The sequence below is a fragment of the Lepidochelys kempii genome, chromosome 5, assembly GCF_965140285.1.
Source record: "Lepidochelys kempii isolate rLepKem1 chromosome 5, rLepKem1.hap1, whole genome shotgun sequence".
NCBI lineage: Eukaryota > Metazoa > Chordata > Testudines > Cheloniidae > Lepidochelys > Lepidochelys kempii.
In genome coordinates, this window is record NC_136384.1 from 46,129,075 (window position 1) to 46,141,728 (window position 12,654).

Genomic DNA, 12,654 nt, shown 5'->3' on the forward strand with positions numbered 1-12,654 from the left:
AACTGGCTTTGTCCTTATGTTTGCATGTGACCTGATGTATATTTAATAGTGTTACAGGATCTTGATTATGAATTAGAAAATAAGACTTGCCTCATGTTTTAACTTTATCTTGATTTAGTTGCTTTGAGGCTACAGTTCCCAGAAGGCCCTGCTATCCTGTTGCTGTTTGAAGGAAAACTACAACTATTGTGCTCAGCACAGCATTTTAATAAGTCACCTAATAACATGACATTTTTCTTGCCACATATTACACAATTGAAATAATGATCCTGTAGTTGTGGTTATTCTCCAAACATATTTTGGGAAAGTTAAAGGAAAACCTGTTCAGGCCTTGAGTTACTTGAGCCCAATAAGGGATGTTATTCAGACATTTAAGATGAACTGTAAAACAGATGAAAATTGACTTCAGTGCAGAAAATACATTTTAATTGTCTTTTAAAGAGTCATTTTTCAACCTCTGTGAGGTGTTCTTATCAGTTGCTGGTTCAGAAAAGCTATTCCAAAATGTAACACCATGAATACTGGAAGTCATCACTGAAATCATGCAGTTAATTTTATATTTGTGGTGTCACAAAATGGTATATCTTTGAAATCTTCAATAAACGAGAGGAGTACTACGAGGATGTAATGTGGTGAAAAAATTGGGTCAAAGTTCAGTGTAAATGAAAAATGGTCAAATCTAAACCTTGAATCTGAACGTATTCTAATTACAGGTGGGCTATCTGAGTTCTTAGAATCAAGACAGCTTGGCCTATAGTTTTGATTCCAGTTCTGTCCAGAACCGGAATGGGTGTATTCCTTGGTTAAGATGTTGCTAAATTCTTTTGTGTTACTGGTCTTTTAAGAGGAGGGTGGTGTCTTCCGTCTGTGTCCGCTTTCTCTTCTCATTTTTATCATCTCTCCCCTGGGCCCCAAAATGAAAAGAAAGTAGTAGAAAAGAAAAATGGGCTGGCCAAATACACCCTCCTTTCCTCATTATGTATCCTCAACCCAGATAAGAGTATAGGGTTGAGCGAGCAGCTGCTGCTCCTCGGATGGCTGTCCTTTCTTCTGTGCTTATCTTTCCGATCAGTTATTAGTATTATTATTGCTGTGTTGCCAACTGTCAAGACTTTTATCATGAGTCTCAAGATATTTGATGTTTTTTCTTAAAGTTCCAGCTACTGGAGGCAAGTGATTACAAGAGATTTTGGATTTTTTGGACTTGACTCACGATTTTTCAACAGATGGAATTGGCACTGCTGTTGTTGACAGACTCAGGACTCCCACCCTTTTCCCACAGTAGCCCCTTGTGAGAGAGGGACGCTTTTTTGGTATTGAATTTAATTGGCTGCATGAGAGTTTGATTAGGAGTAGGACTGCAGAAACCCAAGACAGGAGATAAAAATCTTGGACAGTCCTATCTAGAATGGGACAAGTAATAAGGATGAAACCGTAACCAGGATAAGCCCTTGAACCTTAATCCTACCATAAACCAGAGTCATATGCCACTTCTTTACTCCATCTATAGTTAAAACTTATTTGTGTACTGAATACCTTCCCTTCTCCATATCCACAGCCTGTTTTTGGTCAGGAGGAGGAGAGTGGGGACATGCAGATCTTAACTCAGTTTATATTATGTCCTTTGAATGTCTTTTTTTAATTGGCTTCTCTTTTTTGTATTTTTACTTTTAACTTTATATTTGCCATCTACAGAGTCCCTGACAGACCTTCAAATCCCACAAGTTTAACAGATTTTAAGGCCACAGGGAACTGTTACAAGATCTTGTCTGACCTCCTGTATACCACAGGCCATTAATTTTCTGCCAGCCACTCCTGTATAGAGCCCAATAACTTGTTTAACTAAAACATATCTTCCAAAAAGGAATCCAATCTTGATCTGAAGACATGAGATTGAGAATCTTCCCTGTCCCTTTGTAGTTAGTTCCAATGGTTTATCATTCTCACTGTTAACAATGTATGCCTTATTTTAATTTGAATTTGTCTGGCTGTGACATCCAGCAGTTGGTTCTTGTTGTGCCTTTCTTCACTAGATTAAAGAACTCGTGTATTCTCCCTATGAAAGTACTCATACACCATAATCAAGTCACCGCTTCATCCTCTTTTGAGCTCTAAGTATCTCAGTGTGTAAGGCATTTTGGCCATCTCTTGAATCATTTGTGTAGTTCTTTTTTGCACCCACTCCAAATTTTCCAATCTTTTTTAAAATGTGGATGCTGTACATGGTATTCCAGTATCGGTCGCCTCCCTACTCTGACTCCCCTGGTTATACATCCACAGATCACATTAGCCCTTTATGCCATAGCATCACACTGGGAACTCACATTGTATTGTTTGTTCATTATGACCACTATATCCCTTTTTAGAGTCACTGCTGTTGAGGATAGAGTCCCCCATTCTGAAGGTATGGCCTGCATTCTGTCGTCTTAGATGTGACTGAATTAAAACAAATTTTGTTTGAATGGACCCTACTTATAGAGCAATCTGGATTGCTTGATATGACTGCCCTGTCATTATTTACCACATTGACAATATGTGCATCATCCACAAATTTTAAGATTAAGATTGTAATTCTTTGTGGCAGGGACCAACTTTTTGTTGTTTGCACAGTGCCTATATTGGAGCAGTGGTCCCTGACTGGGTCTTACAGGAGCTACTGCAGTACAAATAATAATAATATTGCATTCATTTGGATGAATTTGTGGGGTCAGAGAAAGCAACACCACTGCTTAAGATTGGTTTACCTTCTAAAGGGGTGGTTTCACCAGATTTTCCACTTTCATCCTCTGTAGAAAATCCTGAAAGTTTCAGTGTCTCCCTAGAAGTTTTACTTGAATAGTAAAACAAGCTTATTGGGGCCTCAGAAATGTTCATTTTAACTAACAGGTTTTTTGTGGAATACAATTCAGTTAATCCCTGGTCGGAAATCCTTCTCACAAGGTGAACTCTCAGAATGCTGAGCTGAGCAAAATGGGTATTTTTTTTCTTTTAAAGTGAAGAAAATATTTTCTGCTATTATAAAAGTGTTGAAGAATCTCTTTACTGGCATGGCAGAAATGAAATATTCATATATTTTGACAGAGAAAAGAAATGGTAATGCCAGAGAAAAAAGCGCCTACTAAACAAGATGTGTCCCTACTAGACTTGGATGATTGTAAGTAATTTGGTTATATAACATTATTTATTTCTTTAAGAATGGGATCAAAGAATCTTTCTTGTCACAAGATAAATTCCTAATAATTTCCATAAATTTAAATGGCTGAAGTAACGATCCTGTTCATTTATCATACCAATTAACTGGCACACGTATAGATGTTAGTGAAATCACACACTTGCTGTTTTAAATGTGTAATTTGAAATTTGTGCTTGTCAAGTTTAGAGTTCTGTCAGAAAGTATCTTTTTTAATGTGCTACTATTTGAAACATTCATTTGTTTTGAGCTGTTTTGTGTGTCATGACTTCATTTACCACTTGAGTGGAATTATTGCCTTAGGTATACCTTAGACATTTCTTAGGATGTATTGATTTAGTCAGTCTGGCAGCTAATTCAACTACTATAGAGAAGACATTAAGAATTAAAATTCCAGCTAACAATGCAGTATTGCAAAAAGATGGAAAGATCTGGAACTGTTTTCTAGTCTAAACCTTGTAGTGTGGATTCTTTAGGTTTGTATGTCTTATTTTCAGACTCATTCTGAAAGTGAAGTGCATACAGAAGTCATATTTGAGTTAATGAGAGACATGAATGTGGAATTTTTAAAAGATTTAGATCTATTATCTTTAATTTTCCAAGCACCATGACAGTATATGGCACTATGTAGGTAGTACAGAAGTAATGAGTATGAAATACACAGGAAGAGTATGAGAGTAGCAATGGGGAAGAAGGAACAAAAGATTATTGTATCAATTTAGAAAAGGAAGTTGTATTGAACATATGACGTAATAAAATCAGTAAAGTTGATTTATTACATTTTCTTAGTTTCTGTTGGGCTCCCACAGTCATTCTTCAAAGCATTAAGTTCAGACTTTTTGACAGATATGAATTTCACATTGGGAGTTTACCATTATCTTCTGAGATATACCAGGTTAATATAGTCCTAGATTTTAAAAGTGTTTGAGCATAACTCAGTTAAATCAAGATGCCAGCTTACCATACATGCTATTAATTGAAGTATTTAATTGCCTTAATGTTTTTAATTTAAAACCATTATTAGATCCATTTTTTTCAACTGTTCTTTTCCTGCAGTCAATCCTGTGTCAACTCCTGTAGCATTTCCCACTCCAGCTATTCTCTCTCCAAGTTTAGTTGCTGACTTAGAGGGTTTAAGCCTGTCAAGGTCATCAGTCATTGATGTAAGTAATCTTTATTTTCCCCCCAAAACCCCCAACTGAACAAAAACAAACCCACTCAATTTAGTTGTTTCATGTGTTTCTGGGGAAGTCATTGATGAAAGTACCGTAACAGGTACTTTTTAAAGGATGTTGCAATTTCTCAATCTAGAATCTGTAGACAAATTGAACAACTTTTTTTGATCTATTTGATATATTCATGGGAATTGGAAAGCTGGGGAAAGGAAGGTATGAATAATGAACGTTTAGAATGGCTGCATTCACTTGGTATTGTACAACTATTTTAGGTATGGGCTCTTGCTCAGTCCTTCCCTCCAACTTGACTGTCTTTCCAGCCCCAATGAAACATACATACTCACAAATCCGAACCAAACGCACAAATCCAAAGAAAATGTTTCTAAAAATTAGAAACTAGAAATAATTGCTTGATGCTGGGTCCAGGAAAAAAGGAAAAACAAATTGTCAAGATACTAAAACATTTACACAGCTAGCAGCGAATAAAAACATGTGGCCTTACTACTTCTCAGCCTGATGCTTTACCAGTATTTCCTCCACCAACTCTTCTTATCATGAAAAGAAGCAAAACTAAAATTTGACTACTTTCAGGTATAGACAGTTTGGGATGGCTACAAAAAGTACCGACACAGAAAACGTTAAAAGTGGAAAGTGTATAAATTTACTATAAAATGATGTGCCAGTGCCCATTATCCATATCCAAGACCTTATATAATTACAATTCCATACAAGTGACAATTTACATTGTGAAAGGTAACAGGGCAGCAGCATCTTGTGCTGATGCAGCCAAAGCTGGCATGACGTAATACGTCACTTCACCTCCCTGGGTTTGGGTCTTTTATATACTGAGAGTTGTAGCTATCAGTATAGCTACGTCAGAACAAGTGCTGGTGTAGATGTACTGCACCATTGTAAACTGTGACTTACCCATGGTAAGGGTTTGTATTGTGCAGCTACATTGGTGTAAGGCCATGGAATTGTATCTTCTGCTGGTGATAAGAAAGTGTATTGACCTTCTTTGTCCAGTTTTTCTGAAACACAGAAGAAAGCCTCTAGAATTCAGTGACTCTTTCCCTTAACACCAGAGCTGTTATGTTTGTCCTGTTGTTTTCACTTAGGACTTGTCTACACAGGGAAATTGACTGACCTAGCTTTCCAGAATAACTGTTCTGCAGCCAAAGCTCTGGAATAACTCCTCCATGTGGACACTCTCATCCAAATTAAAAGTGACTTTATTCCAGAATAGAGTATCCACATAGGGAAGTTATTCTGGAATAGCTAAATTATACCAAACAAGATATTCTGGAATAGTCATTCCGGAATAGTTATGCTGATCAATTTTCCCTATGTAGAGAAGGCCCCCAAGTATTTTTAAACATTAAACCGTTCATAGAATCATAGAATATCAGGGTTGGAAGGGACCCCAGAAGGTCATCTAGTCTAACCCCCTGCTCGAAGCAGGACCAATTCCCAGTTAAATCATCCCAGCCAGGGCTTTGTCAAGCCTGACCTTAAAAACCTCTAAGGAAGGAGATTCTACCAGTAAGCTACCAGTAGGAGATTCTACCAGTAAGTTCAGTAAGCTACAGGTGTCTGTAATGAGCAGTAACTGTGTGTGTGTTTTCCAAATAAGTAGAATAAATAACAGAATATATTTCACATAATTGCCTTCATATCTTTTTCTGTTTTGTTACTGTGCATGTTAGTTTTGGAATGCCCTTTTATACTATTAGTGTCAAGTGTTTCTATTTCTTTTTTCTGCTGCTTCATTAAGGTCCAATCCAGTTCCCTTTGGACTCAATAAAAGTTGGATCAGGCCCTTGATATTTGTTTCTTGCAACATGTACTGGATTAATTCAGGTTTATTAATTCCAGTGTGTTGAGGAAGCATCCTTGGTTAGTTGGCTGATTTTTTCACTTCCGTATTTTATCTTCTCTTCTTCCTTCACACTTCTTTGTCAGCATATTCCAATGGAAGATGGCAAAGCTATAGAAATTAAGTCTCCCAATATCCTTGTGAGGTGGAGGTGGAATTCCCATTTTACAGTTAGGTGTAGCTGAGATTCGAAGGCAGTTGTAACTTGCCCAAGAATCCAGAAAAAGTCTTATAGGAAACCATGAAATAGAAATCAGAACTCTTGATAACCAGCCCTGTATTTTAGCTGCAGTACCATTGTTTCTCTTCTAGTAAATACTGCTGTATTACATCTTTTTAGTTGACCTACCAAAAATATTTAGGTCCTATGTAAGTTAAAACCAATCTTCCATTCCCCTTCCTTCAGTTTCATTATTTGAAATTTACCTTTAAGAAATTTCCCTTTTTGTTACTTTTCACTATTTAATCTTAAAAATACATTTATTTTGAGAAAAAATATATTTAATAAATACTTGCAAAGTTCCATATATTGATACTGGGGACAATTTATCTCTTTGCAAGATAAATAACCTCTCCCCTCTCCCGCCCCCGCAACCCTCAAAAGTCTCATGCAAGACAGAAACACACAGTAACTGGCAGTCAACTAACTCATGATTCATAAATGAAAGAATGTTTTAGATACTATTCCAGTGAACAGACTGGTAAAATTACAGACTTGACAAAAAATGTTAAGCTATGGACTTCAGCTATGGATGTGGGCCCTGTCTACACTGGAGAATTTTGATGTTGCAGCTCTTCTTAACATGCCTGGAATATTGCACGCACACAATCACTGCCCATAGTGGCCAGATATTCACAGCACTGCTCGGATTTCAGTTGCTCTGAGTAAGGGTAAGCACAATGTAGTCTACACCATGTCACTCTACAGTGTTGCCATACCAGGTTTCAGCAAGCCCTGCTTAGCAGCTGCTACTGTGCAGTTATTCCTTCTGCTGCATATCCACATTGCTCCTGCTCACCCTTCAAAGTTTTGTCATCACAGAGCACTGACTGGCTCCAGTCTTCCTGGCTCTAGGCAGGCCCAAAAACAGCCCTGAACCCTCTCTTTTCTCCACTATGCCCTTTCTGATCAGGGCAGGACAGAGGTGGTAATCAGCTGCATCTAGCTTTGACTAATCCCCATCCACCATACCCATTCCCCCTTTCACACCTATAGCACATGAGGAAATGGAGAGAATACAAGCATACTTCTTCCCCCCCTTCCCCGCAAATAAATGTGCTTACTTCACTGGCCATTGGCACAATAATTCATTTGCTGCATCAGAGTCACCCGCATAGAAGTATCATCAGTGAAGATGCACAGCAGGGCTACCCACTATATCCTCCGTTATCCCAAGTAAAATCACTTACCTTGCCATGATGCAGCACCCATTCATTACAACCTACCCTTGAGGAGTAGTACATATCCTAGGAGCCTTACTGCCTTATTAAGGAATGGTGGGGGCTAACTGGGACAGATAGAGAGACCGGAAGGGGTGTCTTACATCTAGAGGCTGGTTCACACCACTCTCCTCTCTTGTTCCTTGAGGAAACACGAGAGAGGGAAACTGTGCAGCTAGGAAACACAGCAATAAAATAACAGAGAAAATAAAATTAAAACTAAAAATACTGAGCAAATTAAGGAAAGTAACAATACTGAGCTTGAGCATTTCACACACAAAGATTGTGTGGTTCATCTCTGTTATAGTTATGTGCAAGTGTGAGGGTGTAACAGAACATAACCCCCAACCTTCATGGCACATGTGTGACCTTCATATGGGATAGAATAATTCAACGCAGGGAGTGATATGTATGATCACAATCCATTCTGTGCACAAAAAACAAGATGGCTAGTGTGAATGCACTGCACTGAAAGTTGCAATAGTGCAACCATGTAGTAAAACAGCAATCCTAGAAAACTCAGGTAAGCCAGTCCTTAGAATGTTAAACATTTGAAGAATGGAATAAAAAAGGAATGAAGGAGTTTGTACATTTTGCTAATACATACTATGATCTGAAGTATCAGGAATCCTGTGGTAGCAGTTTAGAGTGACTTCTAAAGAATTTCTTATTTTGTATGCTTTTATCAAGTACAAGTAAAGTTGAATCTAGGAGCAACATTTTTATGAAACTACCCTAATTTTTGTTCCTACCAACCCTGTCTACAATGGGAGCTGGAGATATTCAGCCCTTGCATGGCTGGAGTTGTCATAAATTAAATACTAAGCTGAGTTACTACTTTCATCGAGTGGCTCTACATATTCCCACTTACAGGTAATGCAGTGCGTGGTACAGCCCAGCAGTAGAACCTTCTCCAAGCAGTGTCCGTTAGAGCACGTGTGAACCTTCTCCTGTCAGCAGCTCCAAACATTGTGAGGGCGAGGCTATCTAATAAGGGGCTGTGCCCACTACTGTCTCATTTCCTTCCAACCGCTGTGCCAGACAGAAGTGAACTGCCCCAGTCCATCAGATCCAGGGTTTTTCTCCTGTTAGTGCCTTAGTTTCTTGTTGTTGGTTTTTATTGTGTCTGTTAGTGTAATTAAGGTAGTTTTTAGAAAAGGAGTACTTGTGGCACCTTAGAGACTAACCAGTTTATTTGAGCATAAGCTTTCGTGAGCTACAGCTCACTACATCGGATGCATACTGATAGAAGATCTTTTTATACACACAAAGCATGAAAAAATGGGTGTTTACCACTACAAAAGGTTTTCTCTCCCCCCACCCCACTCTCCTGCTGGTAATAGCTTATCTAAAGTGATCACTCTCCTTACAATGTGTATGATAATCAAGGTGGGCCATTTCCAGCACAAATCCAGGGTTTAACAAGAACGGGGGGGGGAGGGAGGGGAAGGAGGAGATAAGTTAACCTGCATAATGACTTAGCCACTCCCAGTCTCTATTCAAGCCTAAGTTAATTGTATCAAATTTGAAAATGAATTCCAATTCAACAGTTTCTTGCTGGAGTCTGGATTTGAAATTTTTTTTGTTGTCATATCACAACTTTCAGGTCTGTAATCGCGTGACCAGAGAGATTGAAGTGTTCTCCGACTGGTTTATGAATGTTATAATTCTTGACATCTGATTTGTGTCCATTTATTCTTTTACGTAGAGACTGTCCAGTTTGACGAATGTACATGGCAGAGGGGCATTGCTGGCACATGATGGCATATATCACATTGGTGGATGTGCAGGTGAACGAGCCTCTGATAGTGTGGCTGATGTTATTAGGCCCTGTGATGGTGTCCCCTGAATAGATATGTGGGCACAGTTGGCAACGGGCTTTGTTGCAAGGATAGGTTCCTGGGTTAGTGGTTCTGTTGTGTGGTATGTGGTTGCTGGTGAGTATTTGCTTCAGGTTGGGGGGCTGTCTGTAGGCAAGGACTGGTCTGTCTCCCAAGATTTGTGAGAGTGTAGGGTCATCCTTCAGGATAGGTTGTAGATTCTTGATAATGCGTTGGAGGGGTTTTAGTTGGGGGCTGAAGGTGACGGCTAGTGGCGTTCTGTTATTTTCTTTGTTAGGCCTGTCCTGTAGCAGGTGACTTCTGGGAACTCTTCTGGCTCTATCAATCTGTTTCTTCACTTCTGCAGGTGGGTATTGTAGTTGTAAGAATGCTTGATAGAGATCTTGTAGGTGTTTTAGTTTAGTGGTAGCTTGGTTCCATGTGATAGCAGAACTGAAGAAGAAGAAGAAGTCAGGTTTTAAAAGATGTACTTCATGCACAGCTGTCTTCCTGGTGTCAGAAGACCATGTTAGATGTCATAAGTCAGTGGTTCTCTTCCGGGGGTACCTCAATTCACCTACATATTTACCAAGTTTTACAACAGGCTACATAAAAAGCACTAGCGAATTCAATACAAACTAAAATTTCATACAAACAAAATGAGAGAGTCTCCCAGAATGACAAGTCTCACAAGTGAAAAACAGACTCAAGTATCACACTGAAAAATAAGTACAATGTTTATATTCCAATTGATTTATTTTATGATTATATGGTAAAAATGAGAAAGGAAGCCATTTTTCAGTAATAGTGTGCAGACACTTTTGTATTTTTATGTCTGATTTTGTAAGCAAGTCGTAAGTGAGGTAAAACTTGGAATCTGCAAGACAAATCAGACTCCTGAAAGGGGTACAGTAGTCTGGAAAGGTTGAGAATCACTGCCGTAAGTGACTCAGAGAAGGCTGGTTTTCTTCTGGCTGTTCTATTTGCTTATGCTCAGAGCACATAAGGAGAGACAGAATAGAATGCAGGTGGTCCTGCTTAAAGAGGCCCTTGCAGCTAAATCTTTGGGTTCCGGAACATCATCCGATCCAAAAGCTGAGGCCTGTTTCAGTTCTGTGATCAGTCTCAGCTGAGGAGTGTGGAGCTTAATCTCTTTCCAGATCCAGTGCTTTTTAAATTGCATTAACAGCACCATTGTCTGTTCCTGTTTCTGTGCTATCCTCTGATCTGAAAAGGACTATTACTATGGTAACTGATGTTCACCGTTCAGCTTCTGAGCTGATCCAAGCAAGAGACCTATGGGGAAAGCAAAAGAGAGGCTTTGTCAGGTTGTAGATCTACATCTCTTTGACTTAAAAGATGGGTAGAGAAGAGGATCCTGAGAGTCTTTTTCTGGTTCCATCTTTGTCGTCGTCCTCCTAAGACAGCTCCAGGTTCAGCAAGCAGATTCTCACCTTTGATGTCAATTCATCCTCTGGTGCCATTGTTATCTGACTGAGATCCATAGCGGGTCCTCGCTTAAAGGAGGACAGAGGAAGAGTTAAAAGGCTTGAACCATCCAGTTTTGTACCACTGAAATCTGGTTTCCTCAATCTCTTGGTCAGTTTGTACCTTCTTCTATGGGTATATTCTCAGATCCCAGGTATTGGAGAGACTGGCCCTCCTGGACTCCAGGGTCTTATTGGGCTCGGCCTCAGAAGGTTTTGAGTTATCCACCTCATGGATGGAGAAGCGAGGTCCTGACTTAAAAAACTTTGGTGGTGGTGGAATCTTCAGATTCAGTTTCACTGAATCCACCTGCTGCTCAGACGGTGTGCCCAATGACAAGTCTGAGAGAGCTCCCCTTTTTGAGCTGGATCACATGGATACAGTCTTTGATTCAGATTTGGCAGCTGATGAACAAATGGATGTTGCCTCTGCTTAGTCGTCTCCTGAGAATGCTCTACAGTCCCATGACTTAGTGGATTGTCTGGCATTCAGTTTGATCCTGAACAGCCAGGAAGTCAACATTTGGTCCCATCTCAAAGAATCAAGTTAGATGGCATTTCTGCCAACTGAGTTCCAGACGATTTGCCACCTTTGTTTGGAATTACAGTCTCAAACCTCAACTACAGTCTGAATGTGCCTGAGGTTGCTGGGTCATATGGCTGCCTGCATACAGGTAGTTCAATTTGCCAGGTTACAGCTACATCCTCTTCAGATGTGGCTGAATTCAGTCTATTGTCCGAATTACTATCCCTTGGGCAGTCTGGTCTAAATTCCTCCACTGAGCCTGGATTCCTTACGACGGTAGACAATTCAGGGCAATGTGTGCCCTGGCATTCCCTGCACTTGGTCTTTGCCAACCAGGACTATTGTCATAGATGCCTCCTTAATGGGTTGGGGAGCCCACGTGTGGTTGCTGAAAGTTCAAGAACTGTGGTCAGAACAGGAAGCGTCTGTGGCATCTGCAGTGCCTGTCGGACGTTTCAGGATCACAGCAGGACTCAGCAGGTCTCCGTTTGAGCCTCTCAACTTTTTCCTTCTCCTTTTTGTGTCAGAAAACTGCTTTCTTTGTGATAACATCTGCAAGGTGTTTGTGAGAGTTTCAGGCTTGGATGGCAGACTCTCCCTTACATGAGGTTTTCTGAAGACAAAGTGACCCTGCGGCAGCAACCTAAGTTTTTGCCTAAAGTGGTCTATCAGTTTCACTCGTATCTACATGTGTTCCCACCCCACCCAACACCTGTTCAACCCAAGAGGAGTAGCATCTTCACATGATGGATGTGAGGCAGTGTCTAGATTTCTACCTGGATATGGCTAAAATACCCTTTCCAGCCTCACCTCATCTGATTGTGTCATGCTGACGTAATGGAGGGTCAAGCAATCTCTTTCCAGATGATCTCCAGATGGATAACCTCCTGTATCATGACAGCATATAAAGTAGCTCAGACTACATTCCCCCCTCGGTTCCCCTGGTGTGAGCTCATTCTACAAGAGCCTAGGTCATGCTGATTGCATTTCTAAGAGATGCCACTTGGTCCTCTGCACATACATTTATGAACCACTATGCCATTATCCTGCTTCATGCTGAGATGCAAATTGTGGGAAAGCAATCCTGCAATCTTTTTTTAAATAGACTTGGAGCCCCACCTCCTGCAAATACTGCTTGAG

At 40.0% G+C, this 12,654-nt stretch overlaps 1 protein-coding gene across 8 annotated transcripts in view; it reads left to right on the forward strand.

The window, feature by feature from the left end:
* AP3B1 (adaptor related protein complex 3 subunit beta 1) overlaps positions 1-12,654 on the forward strand; it is a 346,467-nt gene that overhangs the window by 243,517 nt on the left and 90,296 nt on the right. For 6 of the 8 annotated variants that reach the window (XM_073344164.2, XM_073344165.2, XM_073344161.1 and 3 more), the window contains 2 exons: positions 3,082-3,154; positions 4,247-4,353. The exons of 1 other annotated variant lie outside the window; for it this stretch is intronic. In XM_073344164.2, coding sequence (XP_073200265.1) covers positions 3,082-3,154; positions 4,247-4,353 — 180 coding nt within the window. Of the gene's footprint in view, positions 1-3,081; positions 3,155-4,246; positions 4,354-9,389; positions 9,546-12,654 lie in introns of those variants that run through there. One more of the 8 variants, XM_073344167.2, reaches the window with a different exon arrangement.